At 45.5% G+C, this 25,464-nt stretch overlaps 1 protein-coding gene across 2 annotated transcripts; it reads left to right on the forward strand.

The window, feature by feature from the left end:
• The first annotated feature begins 749 nt into the window (after positions 1-749).
• ART1 (ADP-ribosyltransferase 1) lies at positions 750-25,464 on the forward strand. 2 transcript variants are annotated; one of them, XM_073216056.1, is made up of 6 exons: positions 763-832; positions 17,876-17,982; positions 20,066-20,183; positions 20,480-21,260; positions 22,426-22,467; positions 23,998-25,464. In XM_073216056.1, exons 3-6 carry the CDS (start codon positions 20,100-20,102, stop codon positions 24,093-24,095), a joined length of 1,005 nt encoding a protein of 334 aa, XP_073072157.1. In that variant the 5' UTR covers positions 763-832; positions 17,876-17,982; positions 20,066-20,099; the 3' UTR covers positions 24,096-25,464. The 2 variants fall into 2 exon arrangements, with proteins under 2 accessions (XP_017520592.2, XP_073072157.1); XM_017665103.3 differs by lacking the exon at positions 17,876-17,982 and having other exon boundaries at positions 750-832; positions 23,998-25,463.

Consider the following 25,464-nt stretch of genomic DNA (forward strand, 5'->3'; position numbering starts at 1 on the left):
GTCAGGCAAACACAGCTTCAGCTTCGAGACGCACCCTTTTGCCCCCTTCCAATGAAACTGGCCACCCCAAAACTCTTCCAGATTAGAAAATCAGGAGTCACTCTATGTTTTATCTTTATTGTTAGCATCTTGTCTACGTAGCCTGCCCGCCTCTCTCGCTGGAAGGCACCAAGCCTTTGAAGTTGCTGGAACAGAAGATACCGTCTGGGACAGCTCAGTCTGCTGGGACAGTCCCTGGGACCAGCTCTACTGGAATCATGGCTTTGTCCTCTCCCTACCCTCTGGCTTTGGGGAATTTCTTCTCCTATCCTAAGACCTGGATCCCCAAGAAAGGTCCCAAGAAACTGAGTGAAATCAATTCATTGAACAGGGTCCTGAGTGAAGCAGGAAGTCATCCGGGATCACAAGGCAAATTAGTGCTGGACTTGGGACCCAGACTCAGCCTCCTTCATCCAGGAATCTGTCCTCATGTGAAAGGAACAAAATGTAAGGAGATACTCTCTGAAGCCAGGGATTCTGAGCACAGGACCAAACCCAGTGGGAAGGCAGTTGCTCCAGCCCAGATCCCCAGTACCTCAGCCCATCTGCTCTCTAGCCTTAGGGATTCCCTTCTTTCTGGGAAGAGAGCTGGCCCACGGTGGACTGGGCAGAGGCTGGTGTCCCTGAGGCTAGGAGACATCCAGAAATAGATGGGGGAGTATCACATTTCTGAGCAGCTGTGTGGGTACAAGGGGTGGAGGACTGACAGTATAAAGGAGAAACCTGCCTTCCCCTCCCCTGGTGGCCATCTCAGGAGACCAAGACCAGCTTTCCCGCCCTGGAGAAGGCCTAGGTAAGGGGCACACCACCCTCCTCCTGGGTGCTGGACAGGAAAAGCTTTTTTTAAGGGTAAATTTGGGGCACTAATGGTGGAGTTTTAGGAGTCATTAGGAAAAGTTCATGGAATATTCTATCTTAGTCTGCTCAGGCTTCTAACAAAATACCACTAAATGGGTAACTTATAAACAACAAACATTTATTTCTCCCAGTTTTGGAGTCTGGAAGTCTGAGATCAGGGTGCCAGTGTGGTCTGGTGAGGGTCCTTTTCCTGGCTCACAGATGGCACCTTCTCAGTGTCCTCATGTGGTGGAAGGGGCTGGGGAGTTTTGAGTGGTCCCTTTCATAAGATCAGTACTCCTATCCATAGGGGTGCCACCCTCTGAACTAATCATCTCCCAAAGGCCCACTTTCTAACACCATCACATCAGGCATTAAGATTTCAACTTATGAACTGGGGCGGGGGGTTGGGGGGAATGCAAACATTCAGCACCTTTGATGGAGAGGTTTGGGACACTTAGATGTACTGGGGCCACTGGGAAATTTGGGGACTCCTGGGGAGGGTTGTTCTGCAGAGGCCTGGATGAGGGGAAACTGACACATAAGAAGTGCCCTGAGCAGGATGAGAGGAAAGACAGAAGGGCAACGGGGATCTGAAGAGGGGCTGCCCAGTCTCTCCACTTTTGGCCTCCCATGCCCTGCCCATCACTCTGGCCCCATCCCATTTCCCCCCCAACCCTGGTCACCGAAATCATCAATCTACCTGCTCTCCAGTGGTCTATTTTGTTAGCTGCACCTGGAAAGCTTCTCACTCTCTCAGCAAACGTTCCAGGAGACCTCACCTGTGCCTGGCCCAAGGCTGAGATCTGGGGACACAGGATGGGTTATGCCTGGATGTTTGTTGTTTATAAGTTATCCATTCTATGGTATTTTGTTAGAAGCCTGAGCAGACTAAGAGAATATTCCATGAACTTTTCCTAATGACTCCTAAAACTCCACCATTAATGCCCCAAATGTCCTCAAGGAACTCACAGGCCAGGAAGGAAGACAAACACACGAGAGCAGCATAGTGTGATGAGGACAGCACAGAGGAAAACACAGGGTGATTTCTGAGCCCAGAGGAGTAAAAGGGCTTCCTGGAGGAGGTGACTCCTAAGCTTAGCCTTGAAGAGTGGGTGGCAAGAGAAGGGTATCCCCAGCAGATGGCAATGTGAGTACAGCCACAGGGAGAGAAGCAGTGCGGCTTCTCCTGGAACTTTGTTCTGTATTATAGAAGCCAAGCAGAGGGTCCTGGGGCCCGAGGCTGAAGAGGTCATGGAGGGCCAGATCCCAGATGACCTTCAGTGCCAGCAGAGGAGGCTGGACTCTGTCCTGAGGGTGTGGAGGGGAGGTTTTGTTGATATGTTCTCATTTCCTTTATAATTTTTGTCTCTGCATTTTCACTCTGTATTTTGAGATGTTTCATCCAGTCAGGTTTGGCTCAGAAGGTTTTCAGGCTGGTAAAGCTACATGACTGGCTGTGTCTTAGGAACACTGCTCTCCTGGTCTGTGGAGGGCAGATCGGCAAGGGTAACTGTGGAGGCTGGGAGATCAGAGAGAAGGCAGGGCAAACCTGAGCTATGGCAGAGGGTGAGGGGATGAGGAAACGGAAGGAGCATCTGGGATGGACTCTTATTGTGGCCAGCAGTAGTTGGGAACTAATTTAGTGTTTGATGAATGACTGAATGAATGGCTACACAGGTGACAATCTTGGATGACTGGGTGAATAACAGGGATGGTATATTACGTGAGACTCTTCTGATGGCAAGGTAATGGGAACCACCCTTAGCAAGATGAAGACTAAAGAGGAATTTATCCCAAGGATACCATGGTATCTCATGGGACCCAAGGGCCGGAAGTGAAGAGCCTCTAGAAAAACCAAGGGGCATCCCACCCCACCCACACTTTGGCTTCATGCAGCTCTCTCTTTGCTCCTCAGACCTCTCTTTCCTCTCCCTGGGGATCTCATCTCTTCCCTGACTTCAAAACACCTATGACTCTCAAATATCTCTTCTTATTGTCCAATTGCTACCTCCCAGACATCTGCCCCTGGAGAGTTCACATGTGCCAAATTGAACTCACCATTTCCCCATTAAATCTAATTATCCATTCAATATATTTTAATTGAGCACCTACTATGTGCTAGGATGTGCAAGATGAGCTTTTAAAGTCTACTCTGCTCCTCTGTGTTTCCCTCCTAGAGAATGGAAACTTGAGTGTCATCCTTGATTTCTCCTTCTGTCCCATCCCCTATATCCCATCAGACTGTCTAGTAAATTCTAACTAGTAACTCTGAGCCCATCCTTACTACCAATACCTTAGGCCAAATGATTCAATGTTGTCAGGCTGACTTCACAATCCTTTCCCTATCCTAAGCCTCTCACCTATCTATTTTATTGCCTTGTCTCTGAAGGACAGAAACAGGGCACTGAGAAATAAGTTGGCCAAATGAGTTTTCACTGCATAACCATTTTGCTGTGTGCCACAAAAATCTCAGTGGCAAGCAAGCATTTGTTCTCATGCTCATGAATCTTCAGGTGGACTATAGACTGGCTAAAGTGGGCTTACCTGGGCAGCTCTGTTACAGGCTGCTGGTCTGCCTCAGACAGGCACCTCCTGGTTGCAGGCTGGGTTCAGGGCTGCTCTCCACATGCTCATTAAGGGGTGCAGGCCATTGCAACAGTTCTGGGCCACATTCTGATGGTTTGTGATCCAAAGAGAAAAACCTCTCTCTTGATTTGGGTTTCCCCAAAAGAAGACCCAGAGACAAGGACTCAGGTGTACTAAGCTTATTTGTAAGGTGATCCCAGGAAGTACACATGAGGGCGTGGCAAAGTGAGAGAAAAGAGAAAACCAAAAAAGGTGTCTTAATGAGCACACTGTGACCACTGTGGTCATCTGGGGCTGAACCCCACTGAGGACCTGCTGTAAGATAGAATATCTGAATGCCATCCCTCATTGGTTGGGGGTTGTCCCTGGGAACATTAAATCTGCATTCTGGGCTGCCCTGAACAAGCTCCCAGGGTGATGAAGAAAGCCTTGGACACAGAAATATGTGGAACACTAGAAGTGGGAAGCTGTCAGCATGCATGAGAACTTTCCTGCATGTGGACTTGAACACAAGCTGAGGGGATATGGGTTGGGGAATCAAGTGTCTGGCACACACTCTTTTGTACAGCATTCATATATCAAATCTCAAGGAAGACCCTGATTGGCCTTGCCTGGGTCATGTGTCCATCCATGAGCCAGTCACAACAGCCAGGGAATTACAGCACCAGTTCTGGGTCATGTACTCGCCCCTTGGGGGTGTGCTAGTGAGGAAAGCCCTACTTGAACTCATAGACTTGATTCTCCACAAGAAAAAGAGGATCTATTATAGAAGCCTTTTGGTGAATTCCAAGAGACTCCAGACAAAGGATCCAGTAGATTTTGCTGCCACATACTCTGCCCATTAGCAGTCCATCCTGGAAGTGAAGGGAGGTGTCTCATGCTTTACAACACAATGTGATGCCATTTTCAGTTCTATATACTCTGTACCTCCTCTGGTCAGCTCTTCATTTAAGCCCCACTCCTGGTACAAGTGTTCCACTGGGCTCTTTTTCTTTCTTTTGTAACATGCATCACGTGCTACTTGAAATTACTCCAACTCCATCTCCACCTCAAAAGACCTTAGAGAAGCAAGGATATGGGTTTTGTTGTAGGTGTTGCTTTTCATAATTTTCTTCTCAGTGCGTGACAGTCAATCCTGATGCTCAATAATTTTTTGTTGAATAAATGAGTATAAATGAGTAAGGTTTTGAGAGAGAGAAGATAATGAGTTGTTTGGGACATGCTGCATTTGATAAAAACTGGGACATGTTGAATTTGATAAAAACTGCTGCTAACCTTATTGCCCAGAGAAGGTCACACTTCAGTTTAAACTATATTTGGGCAATTATAGATTTGGAGACTCACAAAATTACAGACACATAGAACCAACAGTCACTGAACCAACAAAAGGTAGGCCTCCCCAAGAACCAAAGGGGATTATGGAGCAGGGATGCTTCACCTGGGTGAGATTGGGGACAGGAACAAAAACACCTGAAATTTAACATTTGGGTGAAGGTGCATATATCCATTTCAGAGAGGTTTCAGCTTTCATTAGATTCCTAAAGACAACGAGACACTAACTGTATTACCACTTGTGTGAAAGAAGGAAAAGAAATATCTATGAATTTGCTTGTTATGTGCAGAGAGTATCTTTGTGGGGAACATTGGTTGCCTCTGGCAGTAGTGAAAGTCTTTTCACTGTATGCCTTTCGGACTATTTAAATTTTGAAAAATGAAAATGTATGACATTTAGGAAAATTAAAGTTTTAAAATATTAAACATTAAGGTCATGATTGATCTTATTAGTGAGCAGAGATATAAATTAAAAAGTAGGTATCATTTGTGCCCACCAGTTAAATGAACGTTAAAAAGAAATAATATTATCCAGTATTGGCAAAGATGTAGAGAAGAGTGCGTGCTCATTCTTGCTGGTGGGAGGGCAATCTGGTGCCTTTTGGATGGCAATTTGGCAATCCTATCAAAACAAACAGTATTTATATCATTTAAATATCATCTTACTTCTTGATGCCTTTCCTATAAAAATATGTGCACAAGTAGATGAGGGTATATATATATACAAGGATGGTTCACTGCAGTATTATGAGTAATGTCAATAAATAAGGAGAAAACTTAAGTGTCCATCAATAAGAAAATGGTGAATGAACTATGGTCTGACTATACTGTGAAAGTCCAATGCTGTCATTATAATGAACAAGGTATACATGTATATATAACATGGAAGTCAGTCCATGATACAATGTTTCCTGGAAAAGAAGTTTATAGTGATCTACACATGAAAGCTTGTTCCATTTTCTTTTTGAAAAAAAAATGACAATAAAACCTAAACACAGGGGCTGAGCCAAGATGGCGGCGTAAGTAGTTCAGTGGAAATCTCCTCCCAAAAACATATATATTTATGAAAATACAATAAATACAACTATTCCTAAAAGAGACACCAGTGGATACAGTACAACAGCCAGGCTACATCTACATCTATGAGAACTCAACATCACACGAAGGGGGTAAGATACAAGCCGTGGCCCGGCAGGACCCAAACACTCCCCAACCCCAGAACCCGGCAGGAAGAAAGGTGTCAGAACAGGGAGGGAGTGAAAGCCTAGGACTGCTAAACAACTGGCTCTAGAAATCCACACCTGGAGCACAGACACATGGTGCATGGGGTGCTGGATATTAGAGAAACAGAAAAGCAAAACCTACAGGCAGGTCCCCATAACCAGGGCCCCTGAGATGAAAGAAAAGCGAGTGCTTTTTGCAAGTCTTAAAGAGACAGGGAAACCACAGCTGGACGAAGTCATCCCGGCACACTTAGCCAGCAGCTGGGAATCCCGGGTAACTTTAGGCGCCCTAATCTCCTGGGATGCAGGGCAGCTCTGAAGCCCCTCATGGCACTAAGCAGCCTGCCAGTTGTTCCCGCAACTGGTGTGGACCACAACACACTGGCCCAGTAGTGGGAGAGCGGCAGCGCATGCTGGGGGTGGCAGCGCCAGAGGGGACTGGGAGTGGCCCGTGTGAGCCCGCCGCAGCGGTGACCAAGAGGCCCCGGAGCAGCCCACATGTGCATGCCACCGTGGGACCAGAGGGGTCCAGGAGAGGCCCCATGCACCTGCAGTGGCGCCAGAGGGGCCCAAGTGTGGTCCACGGGCGCTGGCAGAGGCGGCCCCAGAGGGGCCCAGGAGCGGCCTGCGGGAGCCGGCAGTGGTGGAGGAAGACCAACTGTGCTCCCAGTAGCAGACTGGAATCCCAGCCCAACACACAGCCACCCGGGCCAGACCCAAAGGCTGCTGTCAGCACACAGCTGCCCGGCAAGGGCACTGCTATCATGGAGGAGTGCACCCGGCATGCCTGCCACTTCCCACAGGGCACTGAGCTGCTCCGACAGAGCCCCTGCCCACAGAAGCTTAGGGGATTAACCCGGGGGCTGCTCCAGGAGTGCGGGTAAACAACACAGGTAGCGCAGAAAGGCAAAGCATCCAGCAAGCAGGAAAGGACTTTCTTCTCCAAGCTGACACACCCACAAACTGCCTACAGCCACCGCTTCACCATGAAAAGGAAGAAAAATTGAGTCCAGTCCAAAATAGTACAGAAAACCCCCGAGAGAAGATCTGCAAAAATAGACCTAACCAGTCTCCCTGAAAAATAATTCAAAATAAAAATCATAAATATGCTGATGGATCTGCAGAGAAATATGCAAGAGCTAAAGGAACAAGTACAGAGGGAGACTCCAGAAATAAAACAAACTCTAGAAGGACTTAAAAGCAGAATGGATGGGATGCAAAAGGCCATTAATGGAATAGAAACCACAGAACAGGAATACATAGAAGCTGATGCAGAGAGAGAGATAAAAGGATCTCCAGAAATGAAACAATATTAAGAGAACTGTGTGACCAATCCAAAAAGAACAATATCCACATTACAGGGGTACCAGAAGAAGAGAGAGAAAAAGGGATAGAAAGTGTGTTTGAAGAAATAATTGCTGAAAACTTCCCCAAACTGGGGGAGGAAATAGTTGTTCAGACCACGGAAGCACACAGAACTCCCAACAGAAGGGACCCAAACAGGACAACACCAATACACATAATAATTAAAATGGCAAAGATCAAGGACAAGGACAGAGAGGTAAAGGCAGCCAGAGAGAGTAAAAAGGTGACCTACAAAGGAAAACCCATCAGGCTCTCATCAGACTTCTCAACAGAAACCTTACAGGCCAGAAGAGAATGGCATGATATAGTTAATGCAATGAAACAGAGGGCCTTGAACCAAGGATATTGTATCCAGCAAGATTATCATTTAAATATGAAGGGGGGATTAAACAATTCCCAGACAAGCAAAAGTTAAGGGAATTTGCCTCCCACAAACCACCTCTACAGGGTATTTTAGAGGGACTGCTCTAGATGGGAGCACCCCTAAAAACAGCACAGAACAAAACACCCAACATATGGAGGAGGAGGAATAAGAAGGGAGAGAAATAAAGAATCATCAGACTGTGTTTATAATACCTCAATAAGCGAGTTAAGTTAGACAGTAAGATAGTAAACAAGGAAACCTTGAACCTTTGGTAACCACAAACTTAAAGCCTGCAATGGCAATAAGTACATGTCTTTCAATAATAATCCTAAATGTAAATGGATTGAATGCACCAATTAAAAGACACAGAGTAACAGAATGGATAAAAAAGCAAGACCCATCTATATGATGCTTACAAGAGACTCACTTTAAACCCAAAGACATGCACAGACTAAAAGTCAAGGGATGGAAAAAGATATTTCATGCAAACAGCAGGGAGAAAAAAGCAGGTGTTGCAGTAATAGTATCAGACAAAATAGACTTCAAAACAAGGAAAGTAACAAGAGATAAAGAACGACATTACATAATGATAAAGGGCTCAGTCCAACAAGAGGATATAACCATTATAAACATATATGCACCCAATACAGGGGCAACAATATATGTGAAACAAATACTAACAGAATTAAAGGAGGAAATAGAATGCAATGCATTCACTTTAGGAGACATCAACATACCACTCTCTCCAAAGGACAGATCCACCAGACGGAAAATAAGTAAGGACACAGAGGCATTGAACAACACACTAGAACAGATGGATCTAACAGACATCTATCGGACTCTACCTCCAAAAGCAACAGCATACACATTCTTCTCAAGTGCACATGGAACATTCTCCAGAATAGACCACATACTAGGTCACAAAAAAGAGCCTCAGTAAATTTAAAAAGATTGAAATACTACCAACCAACTTTTCAGACCACAAAGGTATAAAACTAGAAATAAATTGTACAAAGAAAGCAAAAAGGCTCACAAACACATGGAGGCTTAACAACAAGCTCCTAAATAGTCAATGGATCAACAACCAAATTAAAATGGAGATCCAGCAATATATGGAAACAAATGACAACAACAAAACAAAGCCACAACTTCTGTGGGACGCAGTGAAAAGAGTCTTAAGAGGAAAGTATATAGCAATCCAGGCATATTTAAAGAAGGAAGAACAATCCCAAAAGAATAGTCTAATGTCAAATTATCAAAATTGGAAAAAGAAGAACAAATGAGACCTAAGGTCAGCAGAAGGAGGGACATAATAAAGATAAGAGAAGAAATAAAAAAAATTGAGAACAATAAACAATAGAAAAAATCAATGAAACCAAGAGCTGGTTCTTCAAGAAAATAAACAAAATAGATAAGGCTCTAGCCAGACTTATTAAGAGAAAAAGAGAATCAACACACATCCACATCAACAGAATCAGAAACGAGAAAGGAAAAATCACGACGGACCCCACAGAAATACAAAGAATTATTAGAGAATACTATGAAAACCTATGTGCTAACAAGCTGGAAAACCTAGGAGAAATGGACAACTTCCTAGAAAAAATACAACCTTCCAAGACTGACCCAGGAAGAAACAGAGAATTTAAACAGACCAATTAACAGCAACGAAATTGAATCAGTAATCAAAAAACTACCCAAGAACAAAACCCCGGGGCCAGATGGATTTATCTCAGAATTGTATCAGACATACAGAGAAGACATAATACCCATTCTCCTTTAAGTTTTCCAAAAAATTGAAGGGGAGAGAATACTCCCAAACTCATTCTATGAAGCCAACATCACCCTAATACCAAAACCAGTCAAAGACCCCACCGAAAAAGAAAACTACGTAGATGCAAAAATACTCAACAAAATATTAGCAAACCGAATCCAAAAATACATCAAGAGGATCATACACCATGTCCAAGTGGGATTCATCGCAGAGATGCAAAGATGGTACAACATCCGAAAATCCATCAACATCATCCACAACATCAACAAAAAAAAGGACAAAAACCACATGATCATTTCCATAGATGCTGAAAAAGCATTCAACAAACTTCAACATCCATTCATGATAAAAACGCTCAACAAAATGGGTATAGAGGGCAAGTACCTCAACATAATAAAGGCCATATATGATAAACCCACAGCCAACATCAGACTGAACAGTGAGAAGCTAAAAGCTTTTCCTCTGAGATTGGGAAGAAGACAGGGTGCCCACTCTCCCCACTGTTATTCAACATAGTACTGGAGATCCTAGCCACAGCAATCAGACAAAACAAATAAATATAAGGAATCCAGATTGGTGAAGAAAAAGTCAAACTGTCACTGTTTGCAGATGACATGATATTGTACATAAAAACCCTAAAGACTCCACTCCAAAACTATTAGAGCTAATATTGGAATTCAGCAAAGTTGCAGGATACAAAATTAACACACAGAAATCTGTGGCTTTCCTATACACTAACAATGAACTAATAGAAAGAGAAATCAGGAAGACAAATCCATTCACAACAGCATCAAAAAGAATAAAATACCTAGGAATAAACCTAACCAAGGAAGTGAAAGACCTATACCCTGAAAACTATAAGACACTCCTAAGAGAAATTAAAGAGGTCACTAACAAATGGAAACTCATCCCATGCTCCTGGCTAGGAAGAATTAATATAATCAAAATGGCCATTCTGCCCAAAGCAATATACAGATTTAATGCAATCCCTATCAAACTACCAACAGCATTCTTCAATGAACTGGAACAAATAGTTCAAAAATTCATATGGAAACACCAAAGACCCCAAATAACTAAAGCAATCCTGAGAAGGAAGAATAAAGTGGGGGGGGATCTCACTCCCCAGCTTCAAACTCTACTACAAAGCCACAGTAATCAAGACAATTTGGTACTGGCACAAGAACAGAGCCACAGAACAATGGAACAGAATAGAGACTCCAAACATTAACCCAAACATATATGGTCAACTAATATTTGATAAAAGGGCCATGGACATACAATGGGGAGATGACAGTCTCTTCAACAGATGGTGCTGGCAAAACTGGACAGCTACATGTAAGAGAATGAAACTGGATCACTGTCTAACCCCATACACAAAAGTAAATTCGAAATGGATCAAAGACTTGAATGTAAGTCATGAAACCATAAAACTCTTAGAAAAAACATCGGCAAAAATCTCTTAGACATAAACATGAGTGACCTCTTCTTGAACATATCGCCCCGGGCAAGGGAAACATGCAGAAATGAACAAATGGGACTATATCAAGCTGAAAAGCTTCTGTACAGCAAAGGACACCATCAATAGAACAAAAAGGTATCCTACAGTATGGGAGAATATATTCGTAAATGACAGATCCGATAAAGGGTTGACATCCAAAATATATAAAGAGCTCACACACCTCAACAAACAAAAAACAAATAATCCAATTAAAAAATGGGCAGAGGAGCTGAACAGACAGTTCTCCAAAGAAGAAATCCAGATGGCCAACAGACACATGAAAAGATGCTCCACATTGCATGTCATCAGAGAAATGCAAATTAAAACCACAATGAGATATCATCTCACACCAGTAAGGATGGCTACCATCCAAAAGACAAACAACAACATATGTTGGCGAGGTTGTGGAGAAAGGGGAACCCTCCTACACTGCTGGTGGGAATGTAAATTAGTTCAACCATTGTGGAAAGCAGTATGGAGGTTCCTCAAAATGCTCAAAATAGAAATACCATTTGACCCAGGAATTCCACTCCTAGGAATTTACCCCAAGAATGCAGCACTCCAAAAAGACAGATGCACCCCTATGTTTATTGCTGCACTATTTACAATAGCCAAGATATGGAAGCAACCTAAATGTCCATCAGTAGACGAATGGATAAAGAAAATGTGGTACATGTACAATGGAATATTACTCAGCCATAAGAAAAAAACAAATCCTACCATTCACAACAACATGGATGGAGCTAGAGGGTATTATGCTCAGTGAAATAAGCCAGGTGGAGAAAGACAAGTACCAAATGATTTCACTCATCTGTGGAGTATAAGAACAAAAGAAAACTGATGGAACAAAACAGCAGCAGAAGCACAGAACTCAAGAATAGACTAATAGTTACCAAAGGGAAAGGGACTGGGGAGGACGGGTGGGAAGGGAGGGATAAGGGTGGGAAAAAAAGAAAAGGGGCATTACAATTAGCATGTATAGTGTGTGGGGGGGCACGGGGAGAGATGTGCAACACAGAGAAGACAAGTAGTGATTTTACAGCAATCTTACTATGCTGATGGACAGTGACTGTGAAGGGGTATGTGGGGGGGACTTGGTGAACGGGGGGAACCTAGTAAACATGATGTTCTTAAAAAAAACAGCCTAAACACAGTTTATACAGTAAACTATGTGTGTACATATATTTAAGTATTATATGTATGTGCACAGAAAAAGGTCTTGAGGGATACTGTTATCATGGTAACATTGAGGCAGTTTAGAATAGGGGGCAGAGGGACTCAGGGTTCACACAAAAAAGTACAAAGTAATAGGATGCTCAGGTTCAAATCAAAAGGTACAAAATTACCAGGATGCTTACAGACAGGAACATACCAAAAACAAACTCTTAGGGTATGCCTACCAAGTCGATTTCCACTTAAAATAAAATATTTTCTCTTTCCCTCCCCAGGCATGTGCAATAGGAGTATAGCTGACCTTAAGTAACCCCACCATGGGGAACATCAGAGTGTACCAGCTGTATTTCTTTTTTTTTCTTTTTTTATTTCTTTTGCTATCAATAATCTACAATTACATGAGTTACATTATGTTTACTATACTACTCCCATCATCAAGTCCCCACCACACAGTCACTGTCCATCAGCGTAGTAAGATGCTATAGAATCACTACTTATCGTCTCTATGTTGTACAGCCCTCCCCGTGCCCACCCCACAACATTATGTCCACTAATAATAGTGTCCCTTTTTTTTCCCCTTGTCCCTCCCTTCTGACCCATCCTCCCCAGTCCCTTTCCCTTTAGTAACTGTTAGTCCATTCTTGGGTTCTGTGAGTCTGCTGCTGTTTTGTTCCTTCAGATTTTTTCTTTGTTCTTATACTCCACAGATGAGTGAAATCATTTGGTACTTGTCTTTCTCTGCCTGGCTTATTTCACTGAGCATAATACACCCTCTAGCTCCATCCATGTTGTTGCAAATGGTAGGATTTGTTTTCTTCTTATGGCTGAATAATATTCCATTGTGTATGTGTACCACATCTTCTTTATCCATTCATCTACTGATGGACACTTAGGTTACTTCCATTTCTTGGCTATTGTAAATAGTGCTGCAATAAACACAGGGGTGCATATGTCTTCTTCAAACTGGGCTGCTGCATTCTTAGGGTAAATTCCTAGGAGTGGAATTCCTGGGTCAAATGATTTTTCTATTTTTAGTTTTTTGAGGAACCTCCATACTGCTTTCCACAATGGTTGAACTAATTTACATTCCCACCAGCAGTGTAGGAGGGTTCCCCTTTCTCCACATTCTCGCCAACATTTGTTGTCATTTGTCTTTTGGATGGTGGCCATTCTCACCGGTGTGAGGTGGTATCTCATTGTGGTCTTAATTTGCATTTATCTGATGATTAGTGATGCAGAGCATCTTTTCATGGGCCTGTTGGCCATCTGAATTTCTTCTTTGGAGAAGTGTCTGTTCAGATTCTCTGCATTTTTTAATTGGATTATTTGCCCTTTGTTTGTTGTGATGCCTGAGTTCTTTTTATATTTTGGAAGTCAACCCTTTATCAGATATGTCATTTATGAATATATCCTTCCATACTGTAGGATGCCTTTTTATTCTATTGATGGTGTCCTTCGATGTACAGAAACTTTTCAGCTTGATATAGTCCCACCTGTTCATTTTTGCTTTTGTTTCCCTTGTCCAGGGAGGTATGTTCATGAAGAAGTCACTCATGTTATATCTAAGAGATTTTTGCCTATGTTTTTTCTAAGAGTTTTATGGTTTCATGACTTACATTCATATTTTTGATCCATTTCAAATTTACTTTTGTGTATGGGGTTAGACAATGATCCAGTTTCATTCTCTTACATGTACCTATCCAGTTTTGCCAACACCAGCAGTTGAAGAGGCTGTCATTTCTCCATTGTGTATCCAAGGCTCCTTTATCATATATTAATTGACTATATATGTTTGGGTTAATATCTGGACTCTCTATTCTGTTCCACTGGACTGTTCTTGTGCCAGTACCAAATTGTCTTGATTACTGTGGCTTTGTAGTAGAGCTTGAAGTTGGGAAGTGAGATCCCCCTGCTTTATTCTTCCTTCTCAGGATTGCTTTGGCTATTCAGGGTCTTTGGTGGTTCCATATGAATATTAGAACTATTTGTTCCAGTTAGTTGAAGAATGCTGTTTGTATTTTGATAGGGATTGCATTGAATCTGTAGATTGCTTTAGGCAGGATGGTCATTTTGACAATATTAATTCTTCCTAGCCAAGAGCATGGGATGCGTTTCCATTTCTTAGTGTCCTCTTTAATTTCTCTTAAGAGTGTCTTGTAGTTTTCAGGGTATAGGTCTTTCATTTCTTTGGTTAGGTTCATTCCTAGGTATATTTTATTATTTTTGATGCTATTGTGAATGTAATTTTTTTCCTGATTTCTCTTTCTGCTAGTTCATTGTTTGTGTATAGGAATGCAACAGATTTCTGTGTATTAATTTTGTATCCTGCCACTTTGCTGAATTCAGATATTAGTTCTAGTAGTTTTGGAGTGGAGTCTTTAGGATTTTTTTATGTATAATATCATGTCATCTGCAAATAGTGACAGTTTGCCTTCTTCTTTACCGATCTGGATTCCTTATATTTCTTTGTTTTGTCTAATTGCTGTGGCTAGGACCTCCAGTATTATGTTGAATAACAGTGGGGAGAGTGGGTATCCCTGTCTTGTTTCCGATCTTAGAGGAAAAGCTTTCAGCTTCTCACTTTTAAGTGTGATGGTGGCTGTGGGTTTGTCATATATGGCCTTTATTATGTTGAGGTACTTGGCCTCTATACTAATTTTGCTGAGTGTTTTTATCATGAATGGATGTTGAATTTTGTCAAGTGCTTTTTCGGCATCTATGGAGATGATCATGTGGTTTTTGTTCTTCTTTTTGCTGATATGGTGGTTATTGTTGATGGATTTTCTAATATTGTACCATTGTTGCACCACTGAGATGAATTCCACTTGATCATGGGGTATGATCCTCTTGATGTATTTTTCAGTTCGATTTGCTTATACTTTGTTGAGTATTTTTGCATCTATGTTCATCAGGGATATTGGTCTGTAATTTTCTTTTTTGGTGGGGTCTTTGCTTGGTTTTGGTATAAGAGTGATGGTGGCTTCATAGAACAAGTTTTGAAGTATTCCCTCCTCTTCTATTTTTTGGAAAAGGTTAAGGAGAATTGGTATAATGTCTTCTCTATATGTCTGATAAAATTCAGTGGTGAATCCATCTGGTACGGATGTTTTGTTCTTGGGTAGTTTTTTGATTATCACTTCAATTTCGTTGTTGGTAATTGGTCTGTTTCGGTTTTCTGTTTTGTCCTGGGTCAGTGTTGGAAGATTGTATTTTTCTAGGAAGTTGTCCATTTCTTCTTGTTTATCCAGTTTGTTAGCATAAAGTTTTTCACAGTATTCTCCAATAAGTCCTTGCATTTCTGTAGTGTCCGTCATGATTTTTCCTTTCTCATGTCTGATTCTGTTAATATGTACATTCTCTTTTTCTCTTAATATGTCTGGCTAGGGTTTATCTATTTTGTTTATTTTCTCAAAGAACCAGCTCTTGGTTGCATTGATTTTTTTCTATTATTTTATTCTTCTCAATTTTATTTATTTCTTCTCTGATCTTTATTATGTCCCTTCTTCTGCTGACTTTGGACCTCATTTGTTCTTCTTTTTCCAGTTTCAATAATTGTGACTTTAGACTATTCATTTGGGATTGTTCTACCTTCTTTAAATAGGCCTGGATTGCTATATACTTTCCTCTTAGAACTGCCTTTGCTGCATCCCACAGAAGTTGGTGGTGTTGTGCTGTTGTTGTCATTTGTCTCCATATATTGCTTGATCTCTGTTTTAATTTGGTCATTGATCCATCGATTATTTAGAAGCATGTTGTTAAGCCTCCTTGTGTTTGTGAGTCTTTTTGTTTTCTATGAAAAATTTATTTCTAGTTTTATATCTTTGTGATCTGAGAAGTTGGTTGGTAGAATTTCAATGTTTTTGAATTTACTGAGTCTCTTTTTGTGGCCTAGTATGTGGTCTATTCTGGAAAATGTTCCATGTGCACTTGAGAAGAATGTGTATCCTGCTACTTTTGGGTGTAGAGTTCTGTAGTCTGTTAGGTCCATCTGTTCTAGTGTGTTGTTCAGTGCCTCTGTGTCATAACTTATTTTCTGTCTGGTTGATCTGTCCTTTGGAGTGAGTGGTGTGTTGAAGTCTCCTAAAATGAATGCAGTGCATTCTATTTCCTTCTTTAATTCTGTTAGTATTTGTTTCACATATGTTGGTGCTCCTGTGTTGGGTGCATACATATTTATAATGGTTATATCCTCTTGTTGGACTGCACCTGCTTTTTTCTCCTTATTGTTTGCATGTAATATCTTTTTGCGTCCCTTGATGACAGCCTGATGGGTTTTCCTTTGTAGGTGACCTTTTCCCTCTCTCTAGCTGCCCTTAAAACTCTGTCCTTGTCCTTGATCTTTGCCATTTTAATTATTATATGTCTTGGTTTTGTCCTCCTTGGGTCCCTTGTGTTGGGAGATCTGTGGGCTTCTGTGGTCTGAGAGACTATGTCCTTCCGCAGCTTGGGGAAGTTTTCAGCAATTATTTCTTCAAAGACACTTTCTATACCTTTTATTCTTTCTTCTTCTACTGGTACTCCTATAATGCAAATATTGTTCCATTTGGATTGGTCACATGGTTCTCTTAATATTCTTTCATTCCTAGAGATCCTTTTATCTCTCTCTGTCTCAGCTTCTCTGTATTCCTGTTCTCTTATTTCTATTCCATGTCTCTTGTACCTCATCCCGTCTGCTCTTAAATCTTTCTATAGATTCATTTATGTTATCTGTCTCTGGACTTCATCCCTTAGCTCTTGCGTATTTCTCTGCAGGTCCATCAGCATGGTTATGACTTTTATTTTGAATTCTTTTTCAGGAAGATTGGTTATATCTATCTCACTAGGCCCTCTCCTTGGGGTTGTCTGAGTGATTTTTGACTGGACCAGATTCTTCTGTATTTTCGTGGCTATAGAAGTGGTGGCAGGCAGATAGCACATATGTCAGCTGGGAGAACAATGTCCCTTCCTGCTTGCTGGTCACCTTGCCCTTCTTCGCTGCCTGTGTTGTTTACTGGGACACTGGGAGCAGTGTGTGGGATAATCCCCTGAGCTGCCATGAGCAGGGCCACCATCAGGCTAGCCTAGAGCCCTGTGGGGGGTCGCAGATGTGTAGGGTGTCTTCTCCTGTGAGAATGGCGTTCCTTTGTGCCTTCCATACCTAGCTCAGGCTTCCGCTGCTTGTGCCAGTTACCTGCACATAGGGAGCAGCCTCTGGGATAATCTCCTGATGTGCCATGGGCAGGGAGGCCCTCGGGCTAGCCTAGAGTCCTACGGGGGGTGGCAGATGCATAGGGTGTGTTCCCCTGCGAGAGCGGCACCCCCTTCTGCCCTCCGGACCTTGCTCTGGCTTCCTCTGTCTGTGCTGGGCAGTTGCACGCTAGGGGCAGCCTCTAGGTCTGTGTGGGTTAGCTGCATGGTGAGAGGAGACTATGGGTGGTTGCTGTGGGCGGGGCTGTTCTCCAGCTGCTCTGCAGCTGTGGCGGGTCAGCTGGTTTGCTTGCAGCACCGGCTAGGGGAACAAATGGCAGGCTGCTTATCACAGTGAGGGGCTTTGCGGCTGCTTTACCCCCCAGAGGGTTAGGGAGCCCGAAGTTCCTCAAGATTTGCAGCCTGCTAGGTTATGTGTGCTTGGACGATTTTGTTTAGCTGTTAAGCCATTGTCCCTTTAAGACTTTTAAAAAGTGCCTGCTTTTCTTTTCTCCCAGGGGAGCCAGCTGTGGGGACCCGCCTGCAGTCTCCATCTCCAATTTTACTTTTCCATTTCTCTAATATCCAGTACACCATGCAATGTGTGTGTGTGCTACCAGTGCAGGTTAGTAGGCTGGTTATTTAGCAGTCCTGGGCTTCCACTTCCTCCCCACTCTGATTCTTCTCCTCCCACCGGTGAACTGGTGTGGTGGGAGTTCTTGGGTCCTGCTGGGTCATGGCTTTGTATCTTACCCCCTTTGTCAGATGCTGCGTTCTCACAGATGTAGATGTAGTCTGGCTGTTGTACTGTATCTTCTGGTCTCTCTTTTAGTAGTAGTTCTATTTGTTGTATTTTTAAAAATATATATGGTTTTGGGAGGAGATGTCCACCACCGTACTCACGCCGCCATCTTGAGCCCCTCCACCAGCTGTATTTCTTGTATTAGGGTATATGCTAAAATATTCCAACTGTACATGCACCAAAGGAATGTTACTGTGCATGCACGGCCCAGCCCACTAGGCAAATTACCAGCCCCACACACATGAATACTCCCAGAAGACTCTACCCCTTAGTCAACCAGACCCTTTCTAAGAACTCAAACCTAGACACCCCATGGATGCTCATCTCTCCACATGCCTGCACTCCCTCTTTGAGTGTGTACTTTCACTTTTATAAACTGTTTGCTTCTACCTGCCTGACCTACTCAGAAATTCCTTACTGATCAGAGTTGACAACCCTCTCCAGGGTTGAGGTCTTTCCCACTGCGCAGAGAGAGACCTTCCTGGATTGGATTTCCTGACAATAGCAGCAGGTGTGGTAAGAGTGAGGAGGGGGTGTAGAGGAGAGGAAGAAGAAAGGGGACTTGGCCTTTGTGATTCAAATCACATACGCTTTTTTTTCACAACAGGCATGCATTACTTTGTAACAATATAAACAGAAAAAAAGAAACACTGACCTAGAAACTGTTCCAGGCCTGACCCAAATCTGGGATGCTTTCTTGAAGCCACTGCAAGCCCTCAGCATGCCCACTCACAGGGTGCAGGAGGCCTGTGGTTTCCTCCCACTTCCTGGAGGCAGGTACCCTCTCTCCTCTCCTCCCCTTCCCAGCTCCTAGGGTTACATCTGTCCCTGCCCTAGAATAGGTTGAGGGCTTAGGGAAAGAAGGTTCAGTAGGAATGCAGTGAGAGGGGCAAACCCCTAGATCTCCAAGCCCGGTGCTATGCCTATCGCTGGAGTCTTGCTGTGGCCCCACCTGCTGACCACTCCAACCTGGTTCCCCATGAGGTGAAGCCCAGACCTCTCACCATAGCAGTCAAAATCCTCCATGACTGGCCTCAGTCTTTCCAACATTGCCACACTGCAAGCTCTCTCATTCTAGACAAAACGTCTGCTCTTTACATCCAGTACCTTAGCTCTTCTCATTCGTGCTGCCCCAAACACCAATCTTTACTATCCCAGTCTCCACTGATGAAAGGCTTAGTCTCCTACTCATTCTGCAAGACCCTGTTCACATATCACTTCTTCTAGTGTTGGGAGCCGTGCCCAACCAGCCAGAGCATTGGGTCATCCCTGACCTCTCACAAGCTGCAACCGCACTCAAGGCAGTTCCCCTATTCCCAGAAAAGTCCTGTGTTATCAGCAGCGTACCCGGAATCCACCTAACCACAAACAGAGCTTCCTTATGCTTTGATGTAGAACACCGCTCCTGCTTCTGGCCTGCCCCCTCCCCTGAGAAGGGAAAGATGAGTATAGCACTTGGCTGAGGTCAGAGAAAGGCAGTATAAAAATAAAGGTGCTGCGCCACATCGGGGCTGCTGCAGCCATTGTCTGTCTATCTGTGTTGTCTGTGTTCTTTGTTCTCTCCTTTCACCTAAATAAGATGAGTGGCACATTACATCTGGCGCCCAACGCGGGGCGTCCTCTCAGAGTGAGGTTAGAGATAGATTAGAGTTTGCTTGCTTGCTTATGCTGTAGTAAAGAGCTTTAACAGAGACACAGTCCCGGCCTGCCTCCTGTCCAACCCGCGCACTGCTGGACGGTGCACTCTAGGAAGTCTCCCATGTTCCTTCCAGCAGGAAGGGTTCTCTCCCTCTCTTTTCCAAGCCTCCATTTCTATGTGGTGACTGTGGTGAGAACTGGGAGTGACACACACTTAGTGTCAAGTAACATTTTTTAAACTATACAGATTAACATTCCTATTTTCCAGATGAGAAAACCGAGACCCAGACAGAGACAGTAACATGTCCAGGGATACCTCCAACATGCAGACTCCTGTCATGATGTCTCTGCTGCTTGTGTCCATGGGCCTCATAGAAACACTTCAGGTACGGTCATCCTCTCCTGTCCCCAGGCCAGCAGGAGCTGAGCTGTCGGCTTTGTCTGAACTCTGGAAGGAGAAAAGAATGCCTGATGCTTCCCTTGGGCTTGACTCAGTCTGAGGGGACAGCCCCAGACCCTGGTCTCCAGGAGTCTGCAGCTAATTGTTCCCAATCCCCTCCTGGTCCAGGTTTGTTTGGGGTCCTGAGCACCCTTCCCACTTCAGTGGAGGGGGAAGCTGGATGATAGGCTTCTGTTCTCCTGGGGCCCATCCTCTCTGTCCTTGCTGTTGCATTTCCTTTAGGTCCAGAGTCTCCCCATCACACGACGGGACCTCTTCTCTCAAGAAATGCCCCTGGACATGGCCCCAGCCTCCTTTGATGACCAGTACACTGGCTGTTCAGCAGCTATGACAGCCGCTCTCCAGGATCTCAACCACACAGAGTTCCAGACTAACAAAGTATATGCAGAAGGCTGGGCGCTGGCAAGCAGCCAATGGCAGGCGCGCAGGGCCTGGGGGCCAGAGTGGGGCCTCAGTCCTACCCGTCTGCCTCTGCTGCCCCCTGGCTTCCGTGATGAGCATGGGGTGGCTCTCCTGGCCTACACAGCCAACACCCCCCTGCACAAGGAATTCAACGCAGCTGTGCGTGAGGCGGGCCGCTCTCGGGCCCACTACCTCCACCGCTTCTCCTTCAAGACCCTCCATTTCCTGTTGACTGATGCCCTGCTGCTGCTGGGCAGGGGCCGGCATCCGCCCCAGTGCCACCAGGTGTTCCGAGGGGTGCATGGCCTGCGCTTCCGGCCAGCAGGGCCTGGGGCCACTGTAAGGCTGGGGGGCTTTGCCTCTGCATCCCTGCAGAATGTGGCAGCCCAGCAGTTTGGTGAGGACACCTTGTTTGGCATCTGGACCTGCCTCGGAGTCCCTATCAGGGGCTACTCCTTCTTCCCAGGGGAGGAGGAGGTACTAATCCCCCCCTTTGAGACCTTCCAGGTGATCAATGCCAGCAGACCGGCCCAGGGCCCCGCCCGCATCTACCTCCGGTCCCTAGGCAAGCGCAGCATGTACAACTGTGAGTACATCAGAGGTAAGCAGGGCAGGTGCGGGGCAGCACCTGTGAGGGTGGGTATCCCTATCCCATTTTCAGGTGATACATACATAAATATTAAAAACAAATGAGCATAATGTCATTGTACATCTTCATCAGAGCTCTTGGGTGACCATGTGAATTGTCAGTAAACAATAATTTAAAAAAAACAAAAACAAATGAGCAGTAGGGGGGACCCAGTCCTGTACCCCAACCCCTTCCATCTAGGAGAGACACACTTTTGAAGTAACATGAGTCTGTCCCTGGAGGTATCTAAGCCAGAGCTGGCCACTTGCCTGCTGGGAGGCTAATGAGTGTTTCCTGACCAAGGCAGGTGTCTGTGGCCATTTGAAGGGCCAAACAGACCTGGTCAGGCTTTTCTCCTAGCTGGAAGCCAGAATGGAGTTAATTCTAGCCACAGTACTGACACCCACTGCTGTTGCCAGAAATGAGTAAGAGCTCCAACTTTGGTTTTCAAAAGGAGCACAGGTCTTTGACTAAACAGAATCCCTATGCTGTCATGTGTGCTAGGTGGGGTGCAGGTTGGGGTGAGACTGTAGTTGGGTGCTGTGCCCAAAGTTCCAGCTCAGGCTGTGGCAGGTCTCAGATACTCTTCCTGTCCGTGCCCCCAGGACCAGGCGGAGGAGTCATGCAGACAGACCCCGGTTCTTCATCTCTGAAGGGGCTGTGGGCTGCTGGTCCTGGCTGGGCAGTGCCCTGGGCCTTGTGAGGTCCAGCTGTCATAGTTAGAGGCAGGTTGTTGGCTGGCATTGTGGACCATGTCTAAAATGGGAGCAGGTCCAGAGGGGCTTCAGTTCCCAGCCTGGACAGCTTTGACAGAAAGTGAGGAAGATATACAAAGAATTAAACTAGCCCCTTCTTGGCTGGGACAAGGTACAGAAGAGGGACAGGTGGGTGTAGGGAGGCAAAGCTATAGGTCAAGGGAGCAAGAGGAGTGCCCCAACTGGACTTGTGAGCTGGCTGCTCCTGCTGCTCCTGGGTCAAGTCAAACTGAGGTAAGGGAGTTCCCATCTTAAGGAAGCAGAGTTAGGAGAAAATGCACCAGTTTTTCCTACAGCAAGTCGGGGATGGACCACAGGGCCCTGGGTTCCTTCCTGTCCTGAGAGTTATTGAACCTTTGATTCTTTACTGTTTCTTCCTACAGACAATCAGTGCAAGTCTGGGCCCTGCCGTCTGGACAACTCAGGTAAGGGCTGCAGGCATCTGTGGGGCTCAGTTCCAGGATGACCACGCTGTCTGGGTGCTCTCTTAAAAGGAAAGATCCCTTTTCTGGATAGATACTCTCTTAAAAGGAAAACAATCCCCTTCTAATAAAAAAAAAAGTAAACTCTCCAAAGAAGACACATGTAGGGGTTGCTAATCTCTCCCAGACTAAGCAGACACATGTAAGGGTTGCTAATCTCTCCCAGACGGTGTGTATGTGTGCATGGGGTGGAGGCCACGCAAGCTGACACACCTGCCCCTCTGTCCAGGGCTGCCTGCTCCCTCGCAGGAGACCACTAGTTCAGGCTCCAGAGAGACCCCTGCACTGAGGTGGAGGAGGGAAGGGCTGCTCCCACAGAGTCCTCCAGGGCCTTCCCCTCCTTCAGCTACAGAAACCACTGTCAGTTTCTGTGACCGAGCTCTCAGGGCTCCCTAAACCACCTTCCAAGTCCAGGTCAGGCCTTGGGTGCTGGGGACCTGGACTCTAGTCCAGGCTCTGCCCTAACTCTCTCTGTAAGCAATCATTCCCTCTCTGGGCCTCAGTCTCCCTGTATGTATAAGTGTATTCTATGAGGTGAACCCCAGGTCCCTTTTAGTTGTAACTCTTCTCTTCCCCTAAACACCTGCAGTGCCAGGACCTGCCTGGGCCACTTCTCCAACTGGGAACAGGCTTTCCTAGGGGACCCGACTGGAACAGGCCATTCCCAGGAAAGAAACTGTAGCCTCCCCACTTCCTTGGGTCCATCCTCCCTCGGGGCTCTGTGAACAGTGGGTAGGAGGAGCCCTAGCCTCCACTTGTTCCTGCCATTCTCCAAGACATATCAGAGTTCCAGGCACACCATTCTATGAATCTTCACTGTGATCCGTGGTGTAGGTACTGTCAACACCCCTGTTCCACAGATGAGGGAACTAAGGCACCAGCCCTAGACACATAGCTAGTAAGGGGTGGGGTCCAGACAGCCTGGCTCTAGAGTTGAACTCTGAACCTCCTCACCAGCTGGACTCCACCTTCCCCAGACACCATCTCACATTGGGGTTGAAATGGAAAAGAGGCAGACCAGGGAGAATTACCCTCATTATACAGTAAAGTGAGATCCAGAGACAGAAGTGACTTGCCCGAGGTGACAGAGTGAGTCAGTGATCTCCAGCCTCCAAGTCAGCTTCCCTAAGTTCTGATGATGTGATCTCAAGCACGGGAAAAGCTGAGGATGTTTTCCCCCAGTCCACCAGCACCTCTCCTACCAGGGTTTAGGCAGAGGAGCAGAGGAAGCATTACTAGATTCCACTTGGTTCTCTACCCTGTGCATCACTCTCCCCTTCAGTGTGTCATTTGTGTCAATAGGAAGCAGGGGGCTAGACCGCATGACCTCTGGAAAGGGAACTGGGACTTTCCTTTGTCTCTTCATTTCTGTCTGCCATCACACCTTTTGTATTATTTCCTGTTCATTCTGCTTGTTCCTCATTTTGTTTCTTTGTGTACCTTACTTTGCCCTTAAATCTGTTTTCCCTGCAGCCACGGGTCAGGGGCCCCTTTGTGCAGTCTGGTCCCTTCTGTTGCTGCTCTGTTTCCTTGTCAAGGGAGACTTTCCAGAGAGTCCAGGCCTCCTGTGATCCATCAGACCTGAGCAGCCCTGCCTGCCACCTCCGCCCAACATGAGGATGCCAGCCACATGTGTGCTTTACGAGTAGCCAAGATCCATGGTAACTCTATCTGCAGTGAACTCTGGGACCTTCTCTGGCAGCTGCCTGGTGTGCTGGTGGAGAAATAAGTGAATTTTGGGACTGACCCTTACCCAGGGCTCTAAGAGTGACACTGAATGGAGGTGGGATGACTCTAGGACAGGCAACAACTAACTTGGAAGTGGAAGGTTTAACTAGTTTTTGTTGGTGGTGGTGGTTGGGGGGTAGTGGCTGGAGAGGAGAGCACTTGGCCATGCTGTTTGCTTCTCAAATGCTTGATGTGCACCTGGGAGGCTTCTATTCACTTCTCCAGGAAGCCTTTTCTGGCCTCTCCCACCTTCCTGGGTTGGGGGGCCTCTGTGCTCCCCCGGGTCCCAGATGCTTCTCTGTACCAAATGTTCAGGACTGTCTCCCATGTCAGACTGTGAGCTGCCTGAGGGTGGTAACTGGGTCTGAGGTTCAGAGGTGGTGCCGGAATACGTGTGAAAAAGTCAGGAAGGGACAGATGCCCTGTGAGTGGCTGGTCCCTGTGCTGCCCCTCCCTTGGGCACTTTTAAGTTCTCTGAATGTCAGTGTATGGAATGGGGTGGATTGGACCTAACTTCAGAGGGCAGAGAGCAGAGAGCTTTAGGTTCTCTACCGGGATCTCAGTTGAATCCCAGTCATTTTCTTGTCAGCATAGAAGTGACTTCTGCTCTGACCTATGAACCCTAAGGTTCCTGTCTGTACAGAGACAGGCCTGGATCCCCAGCTTCCACCATCATGGGCCCAAGGGCAAGAGAGGAAGGACATTGAGGAGGTGCTAAGCACACACTTTATTATGAGTTGGGGCTTTGGGGCCAAATCCTTGTGTGACCCTACTCTGGAAACTAGACCATGAATCCCGAATCCCCTTCCCTTGGCCCCTAGGCAGGACAGGCAAGACTAAGTCCTTACAACAGCAGCTGTGAGAAAGGAAGAGACGCAGGAAACGCGGCAGTTCTGCCTCTCACATGCCCTGCACTGCCCCCAGTGAGAGCTCTAACACTCAGCATCGAGGTTCGCTTCTGTCCCTCCCGGACTGTTCTCTGGTCTGGATCCTTCCTCTTCTGTAGGAATTAGGAGAGGCAAGCTCTGGATTTCCCCTAGAGGTTAAGTGCGCAGACAAGTGGTTTGTGAGGTCGGCAGTGCTGATCCTGAAGAGGAGGTGTCCCAGGCTCTCTGGCACCGTGGGGAGAGTGTGGGTGGGCCATCTGAGGGCCGACCACTACCTGGCCTTCCAGCCCTGTCTGGAGGTGCGGTGGCTTGCAGCAGACACTTG

Source organism: Manis javanica, chromosome 11 (assembly GCF_040802235.1).
Source record: "Manis javanica isolate MJ-LG chromosome 11, MJ_LKY, whole genome shotgun sequence".
In the NCBI taxonomy this organism is placed as follows: Eukaryota; Metazoa; Chordata; class Mammalia; order Pholidota; family Manidae; genus Manis; species Manis javanica.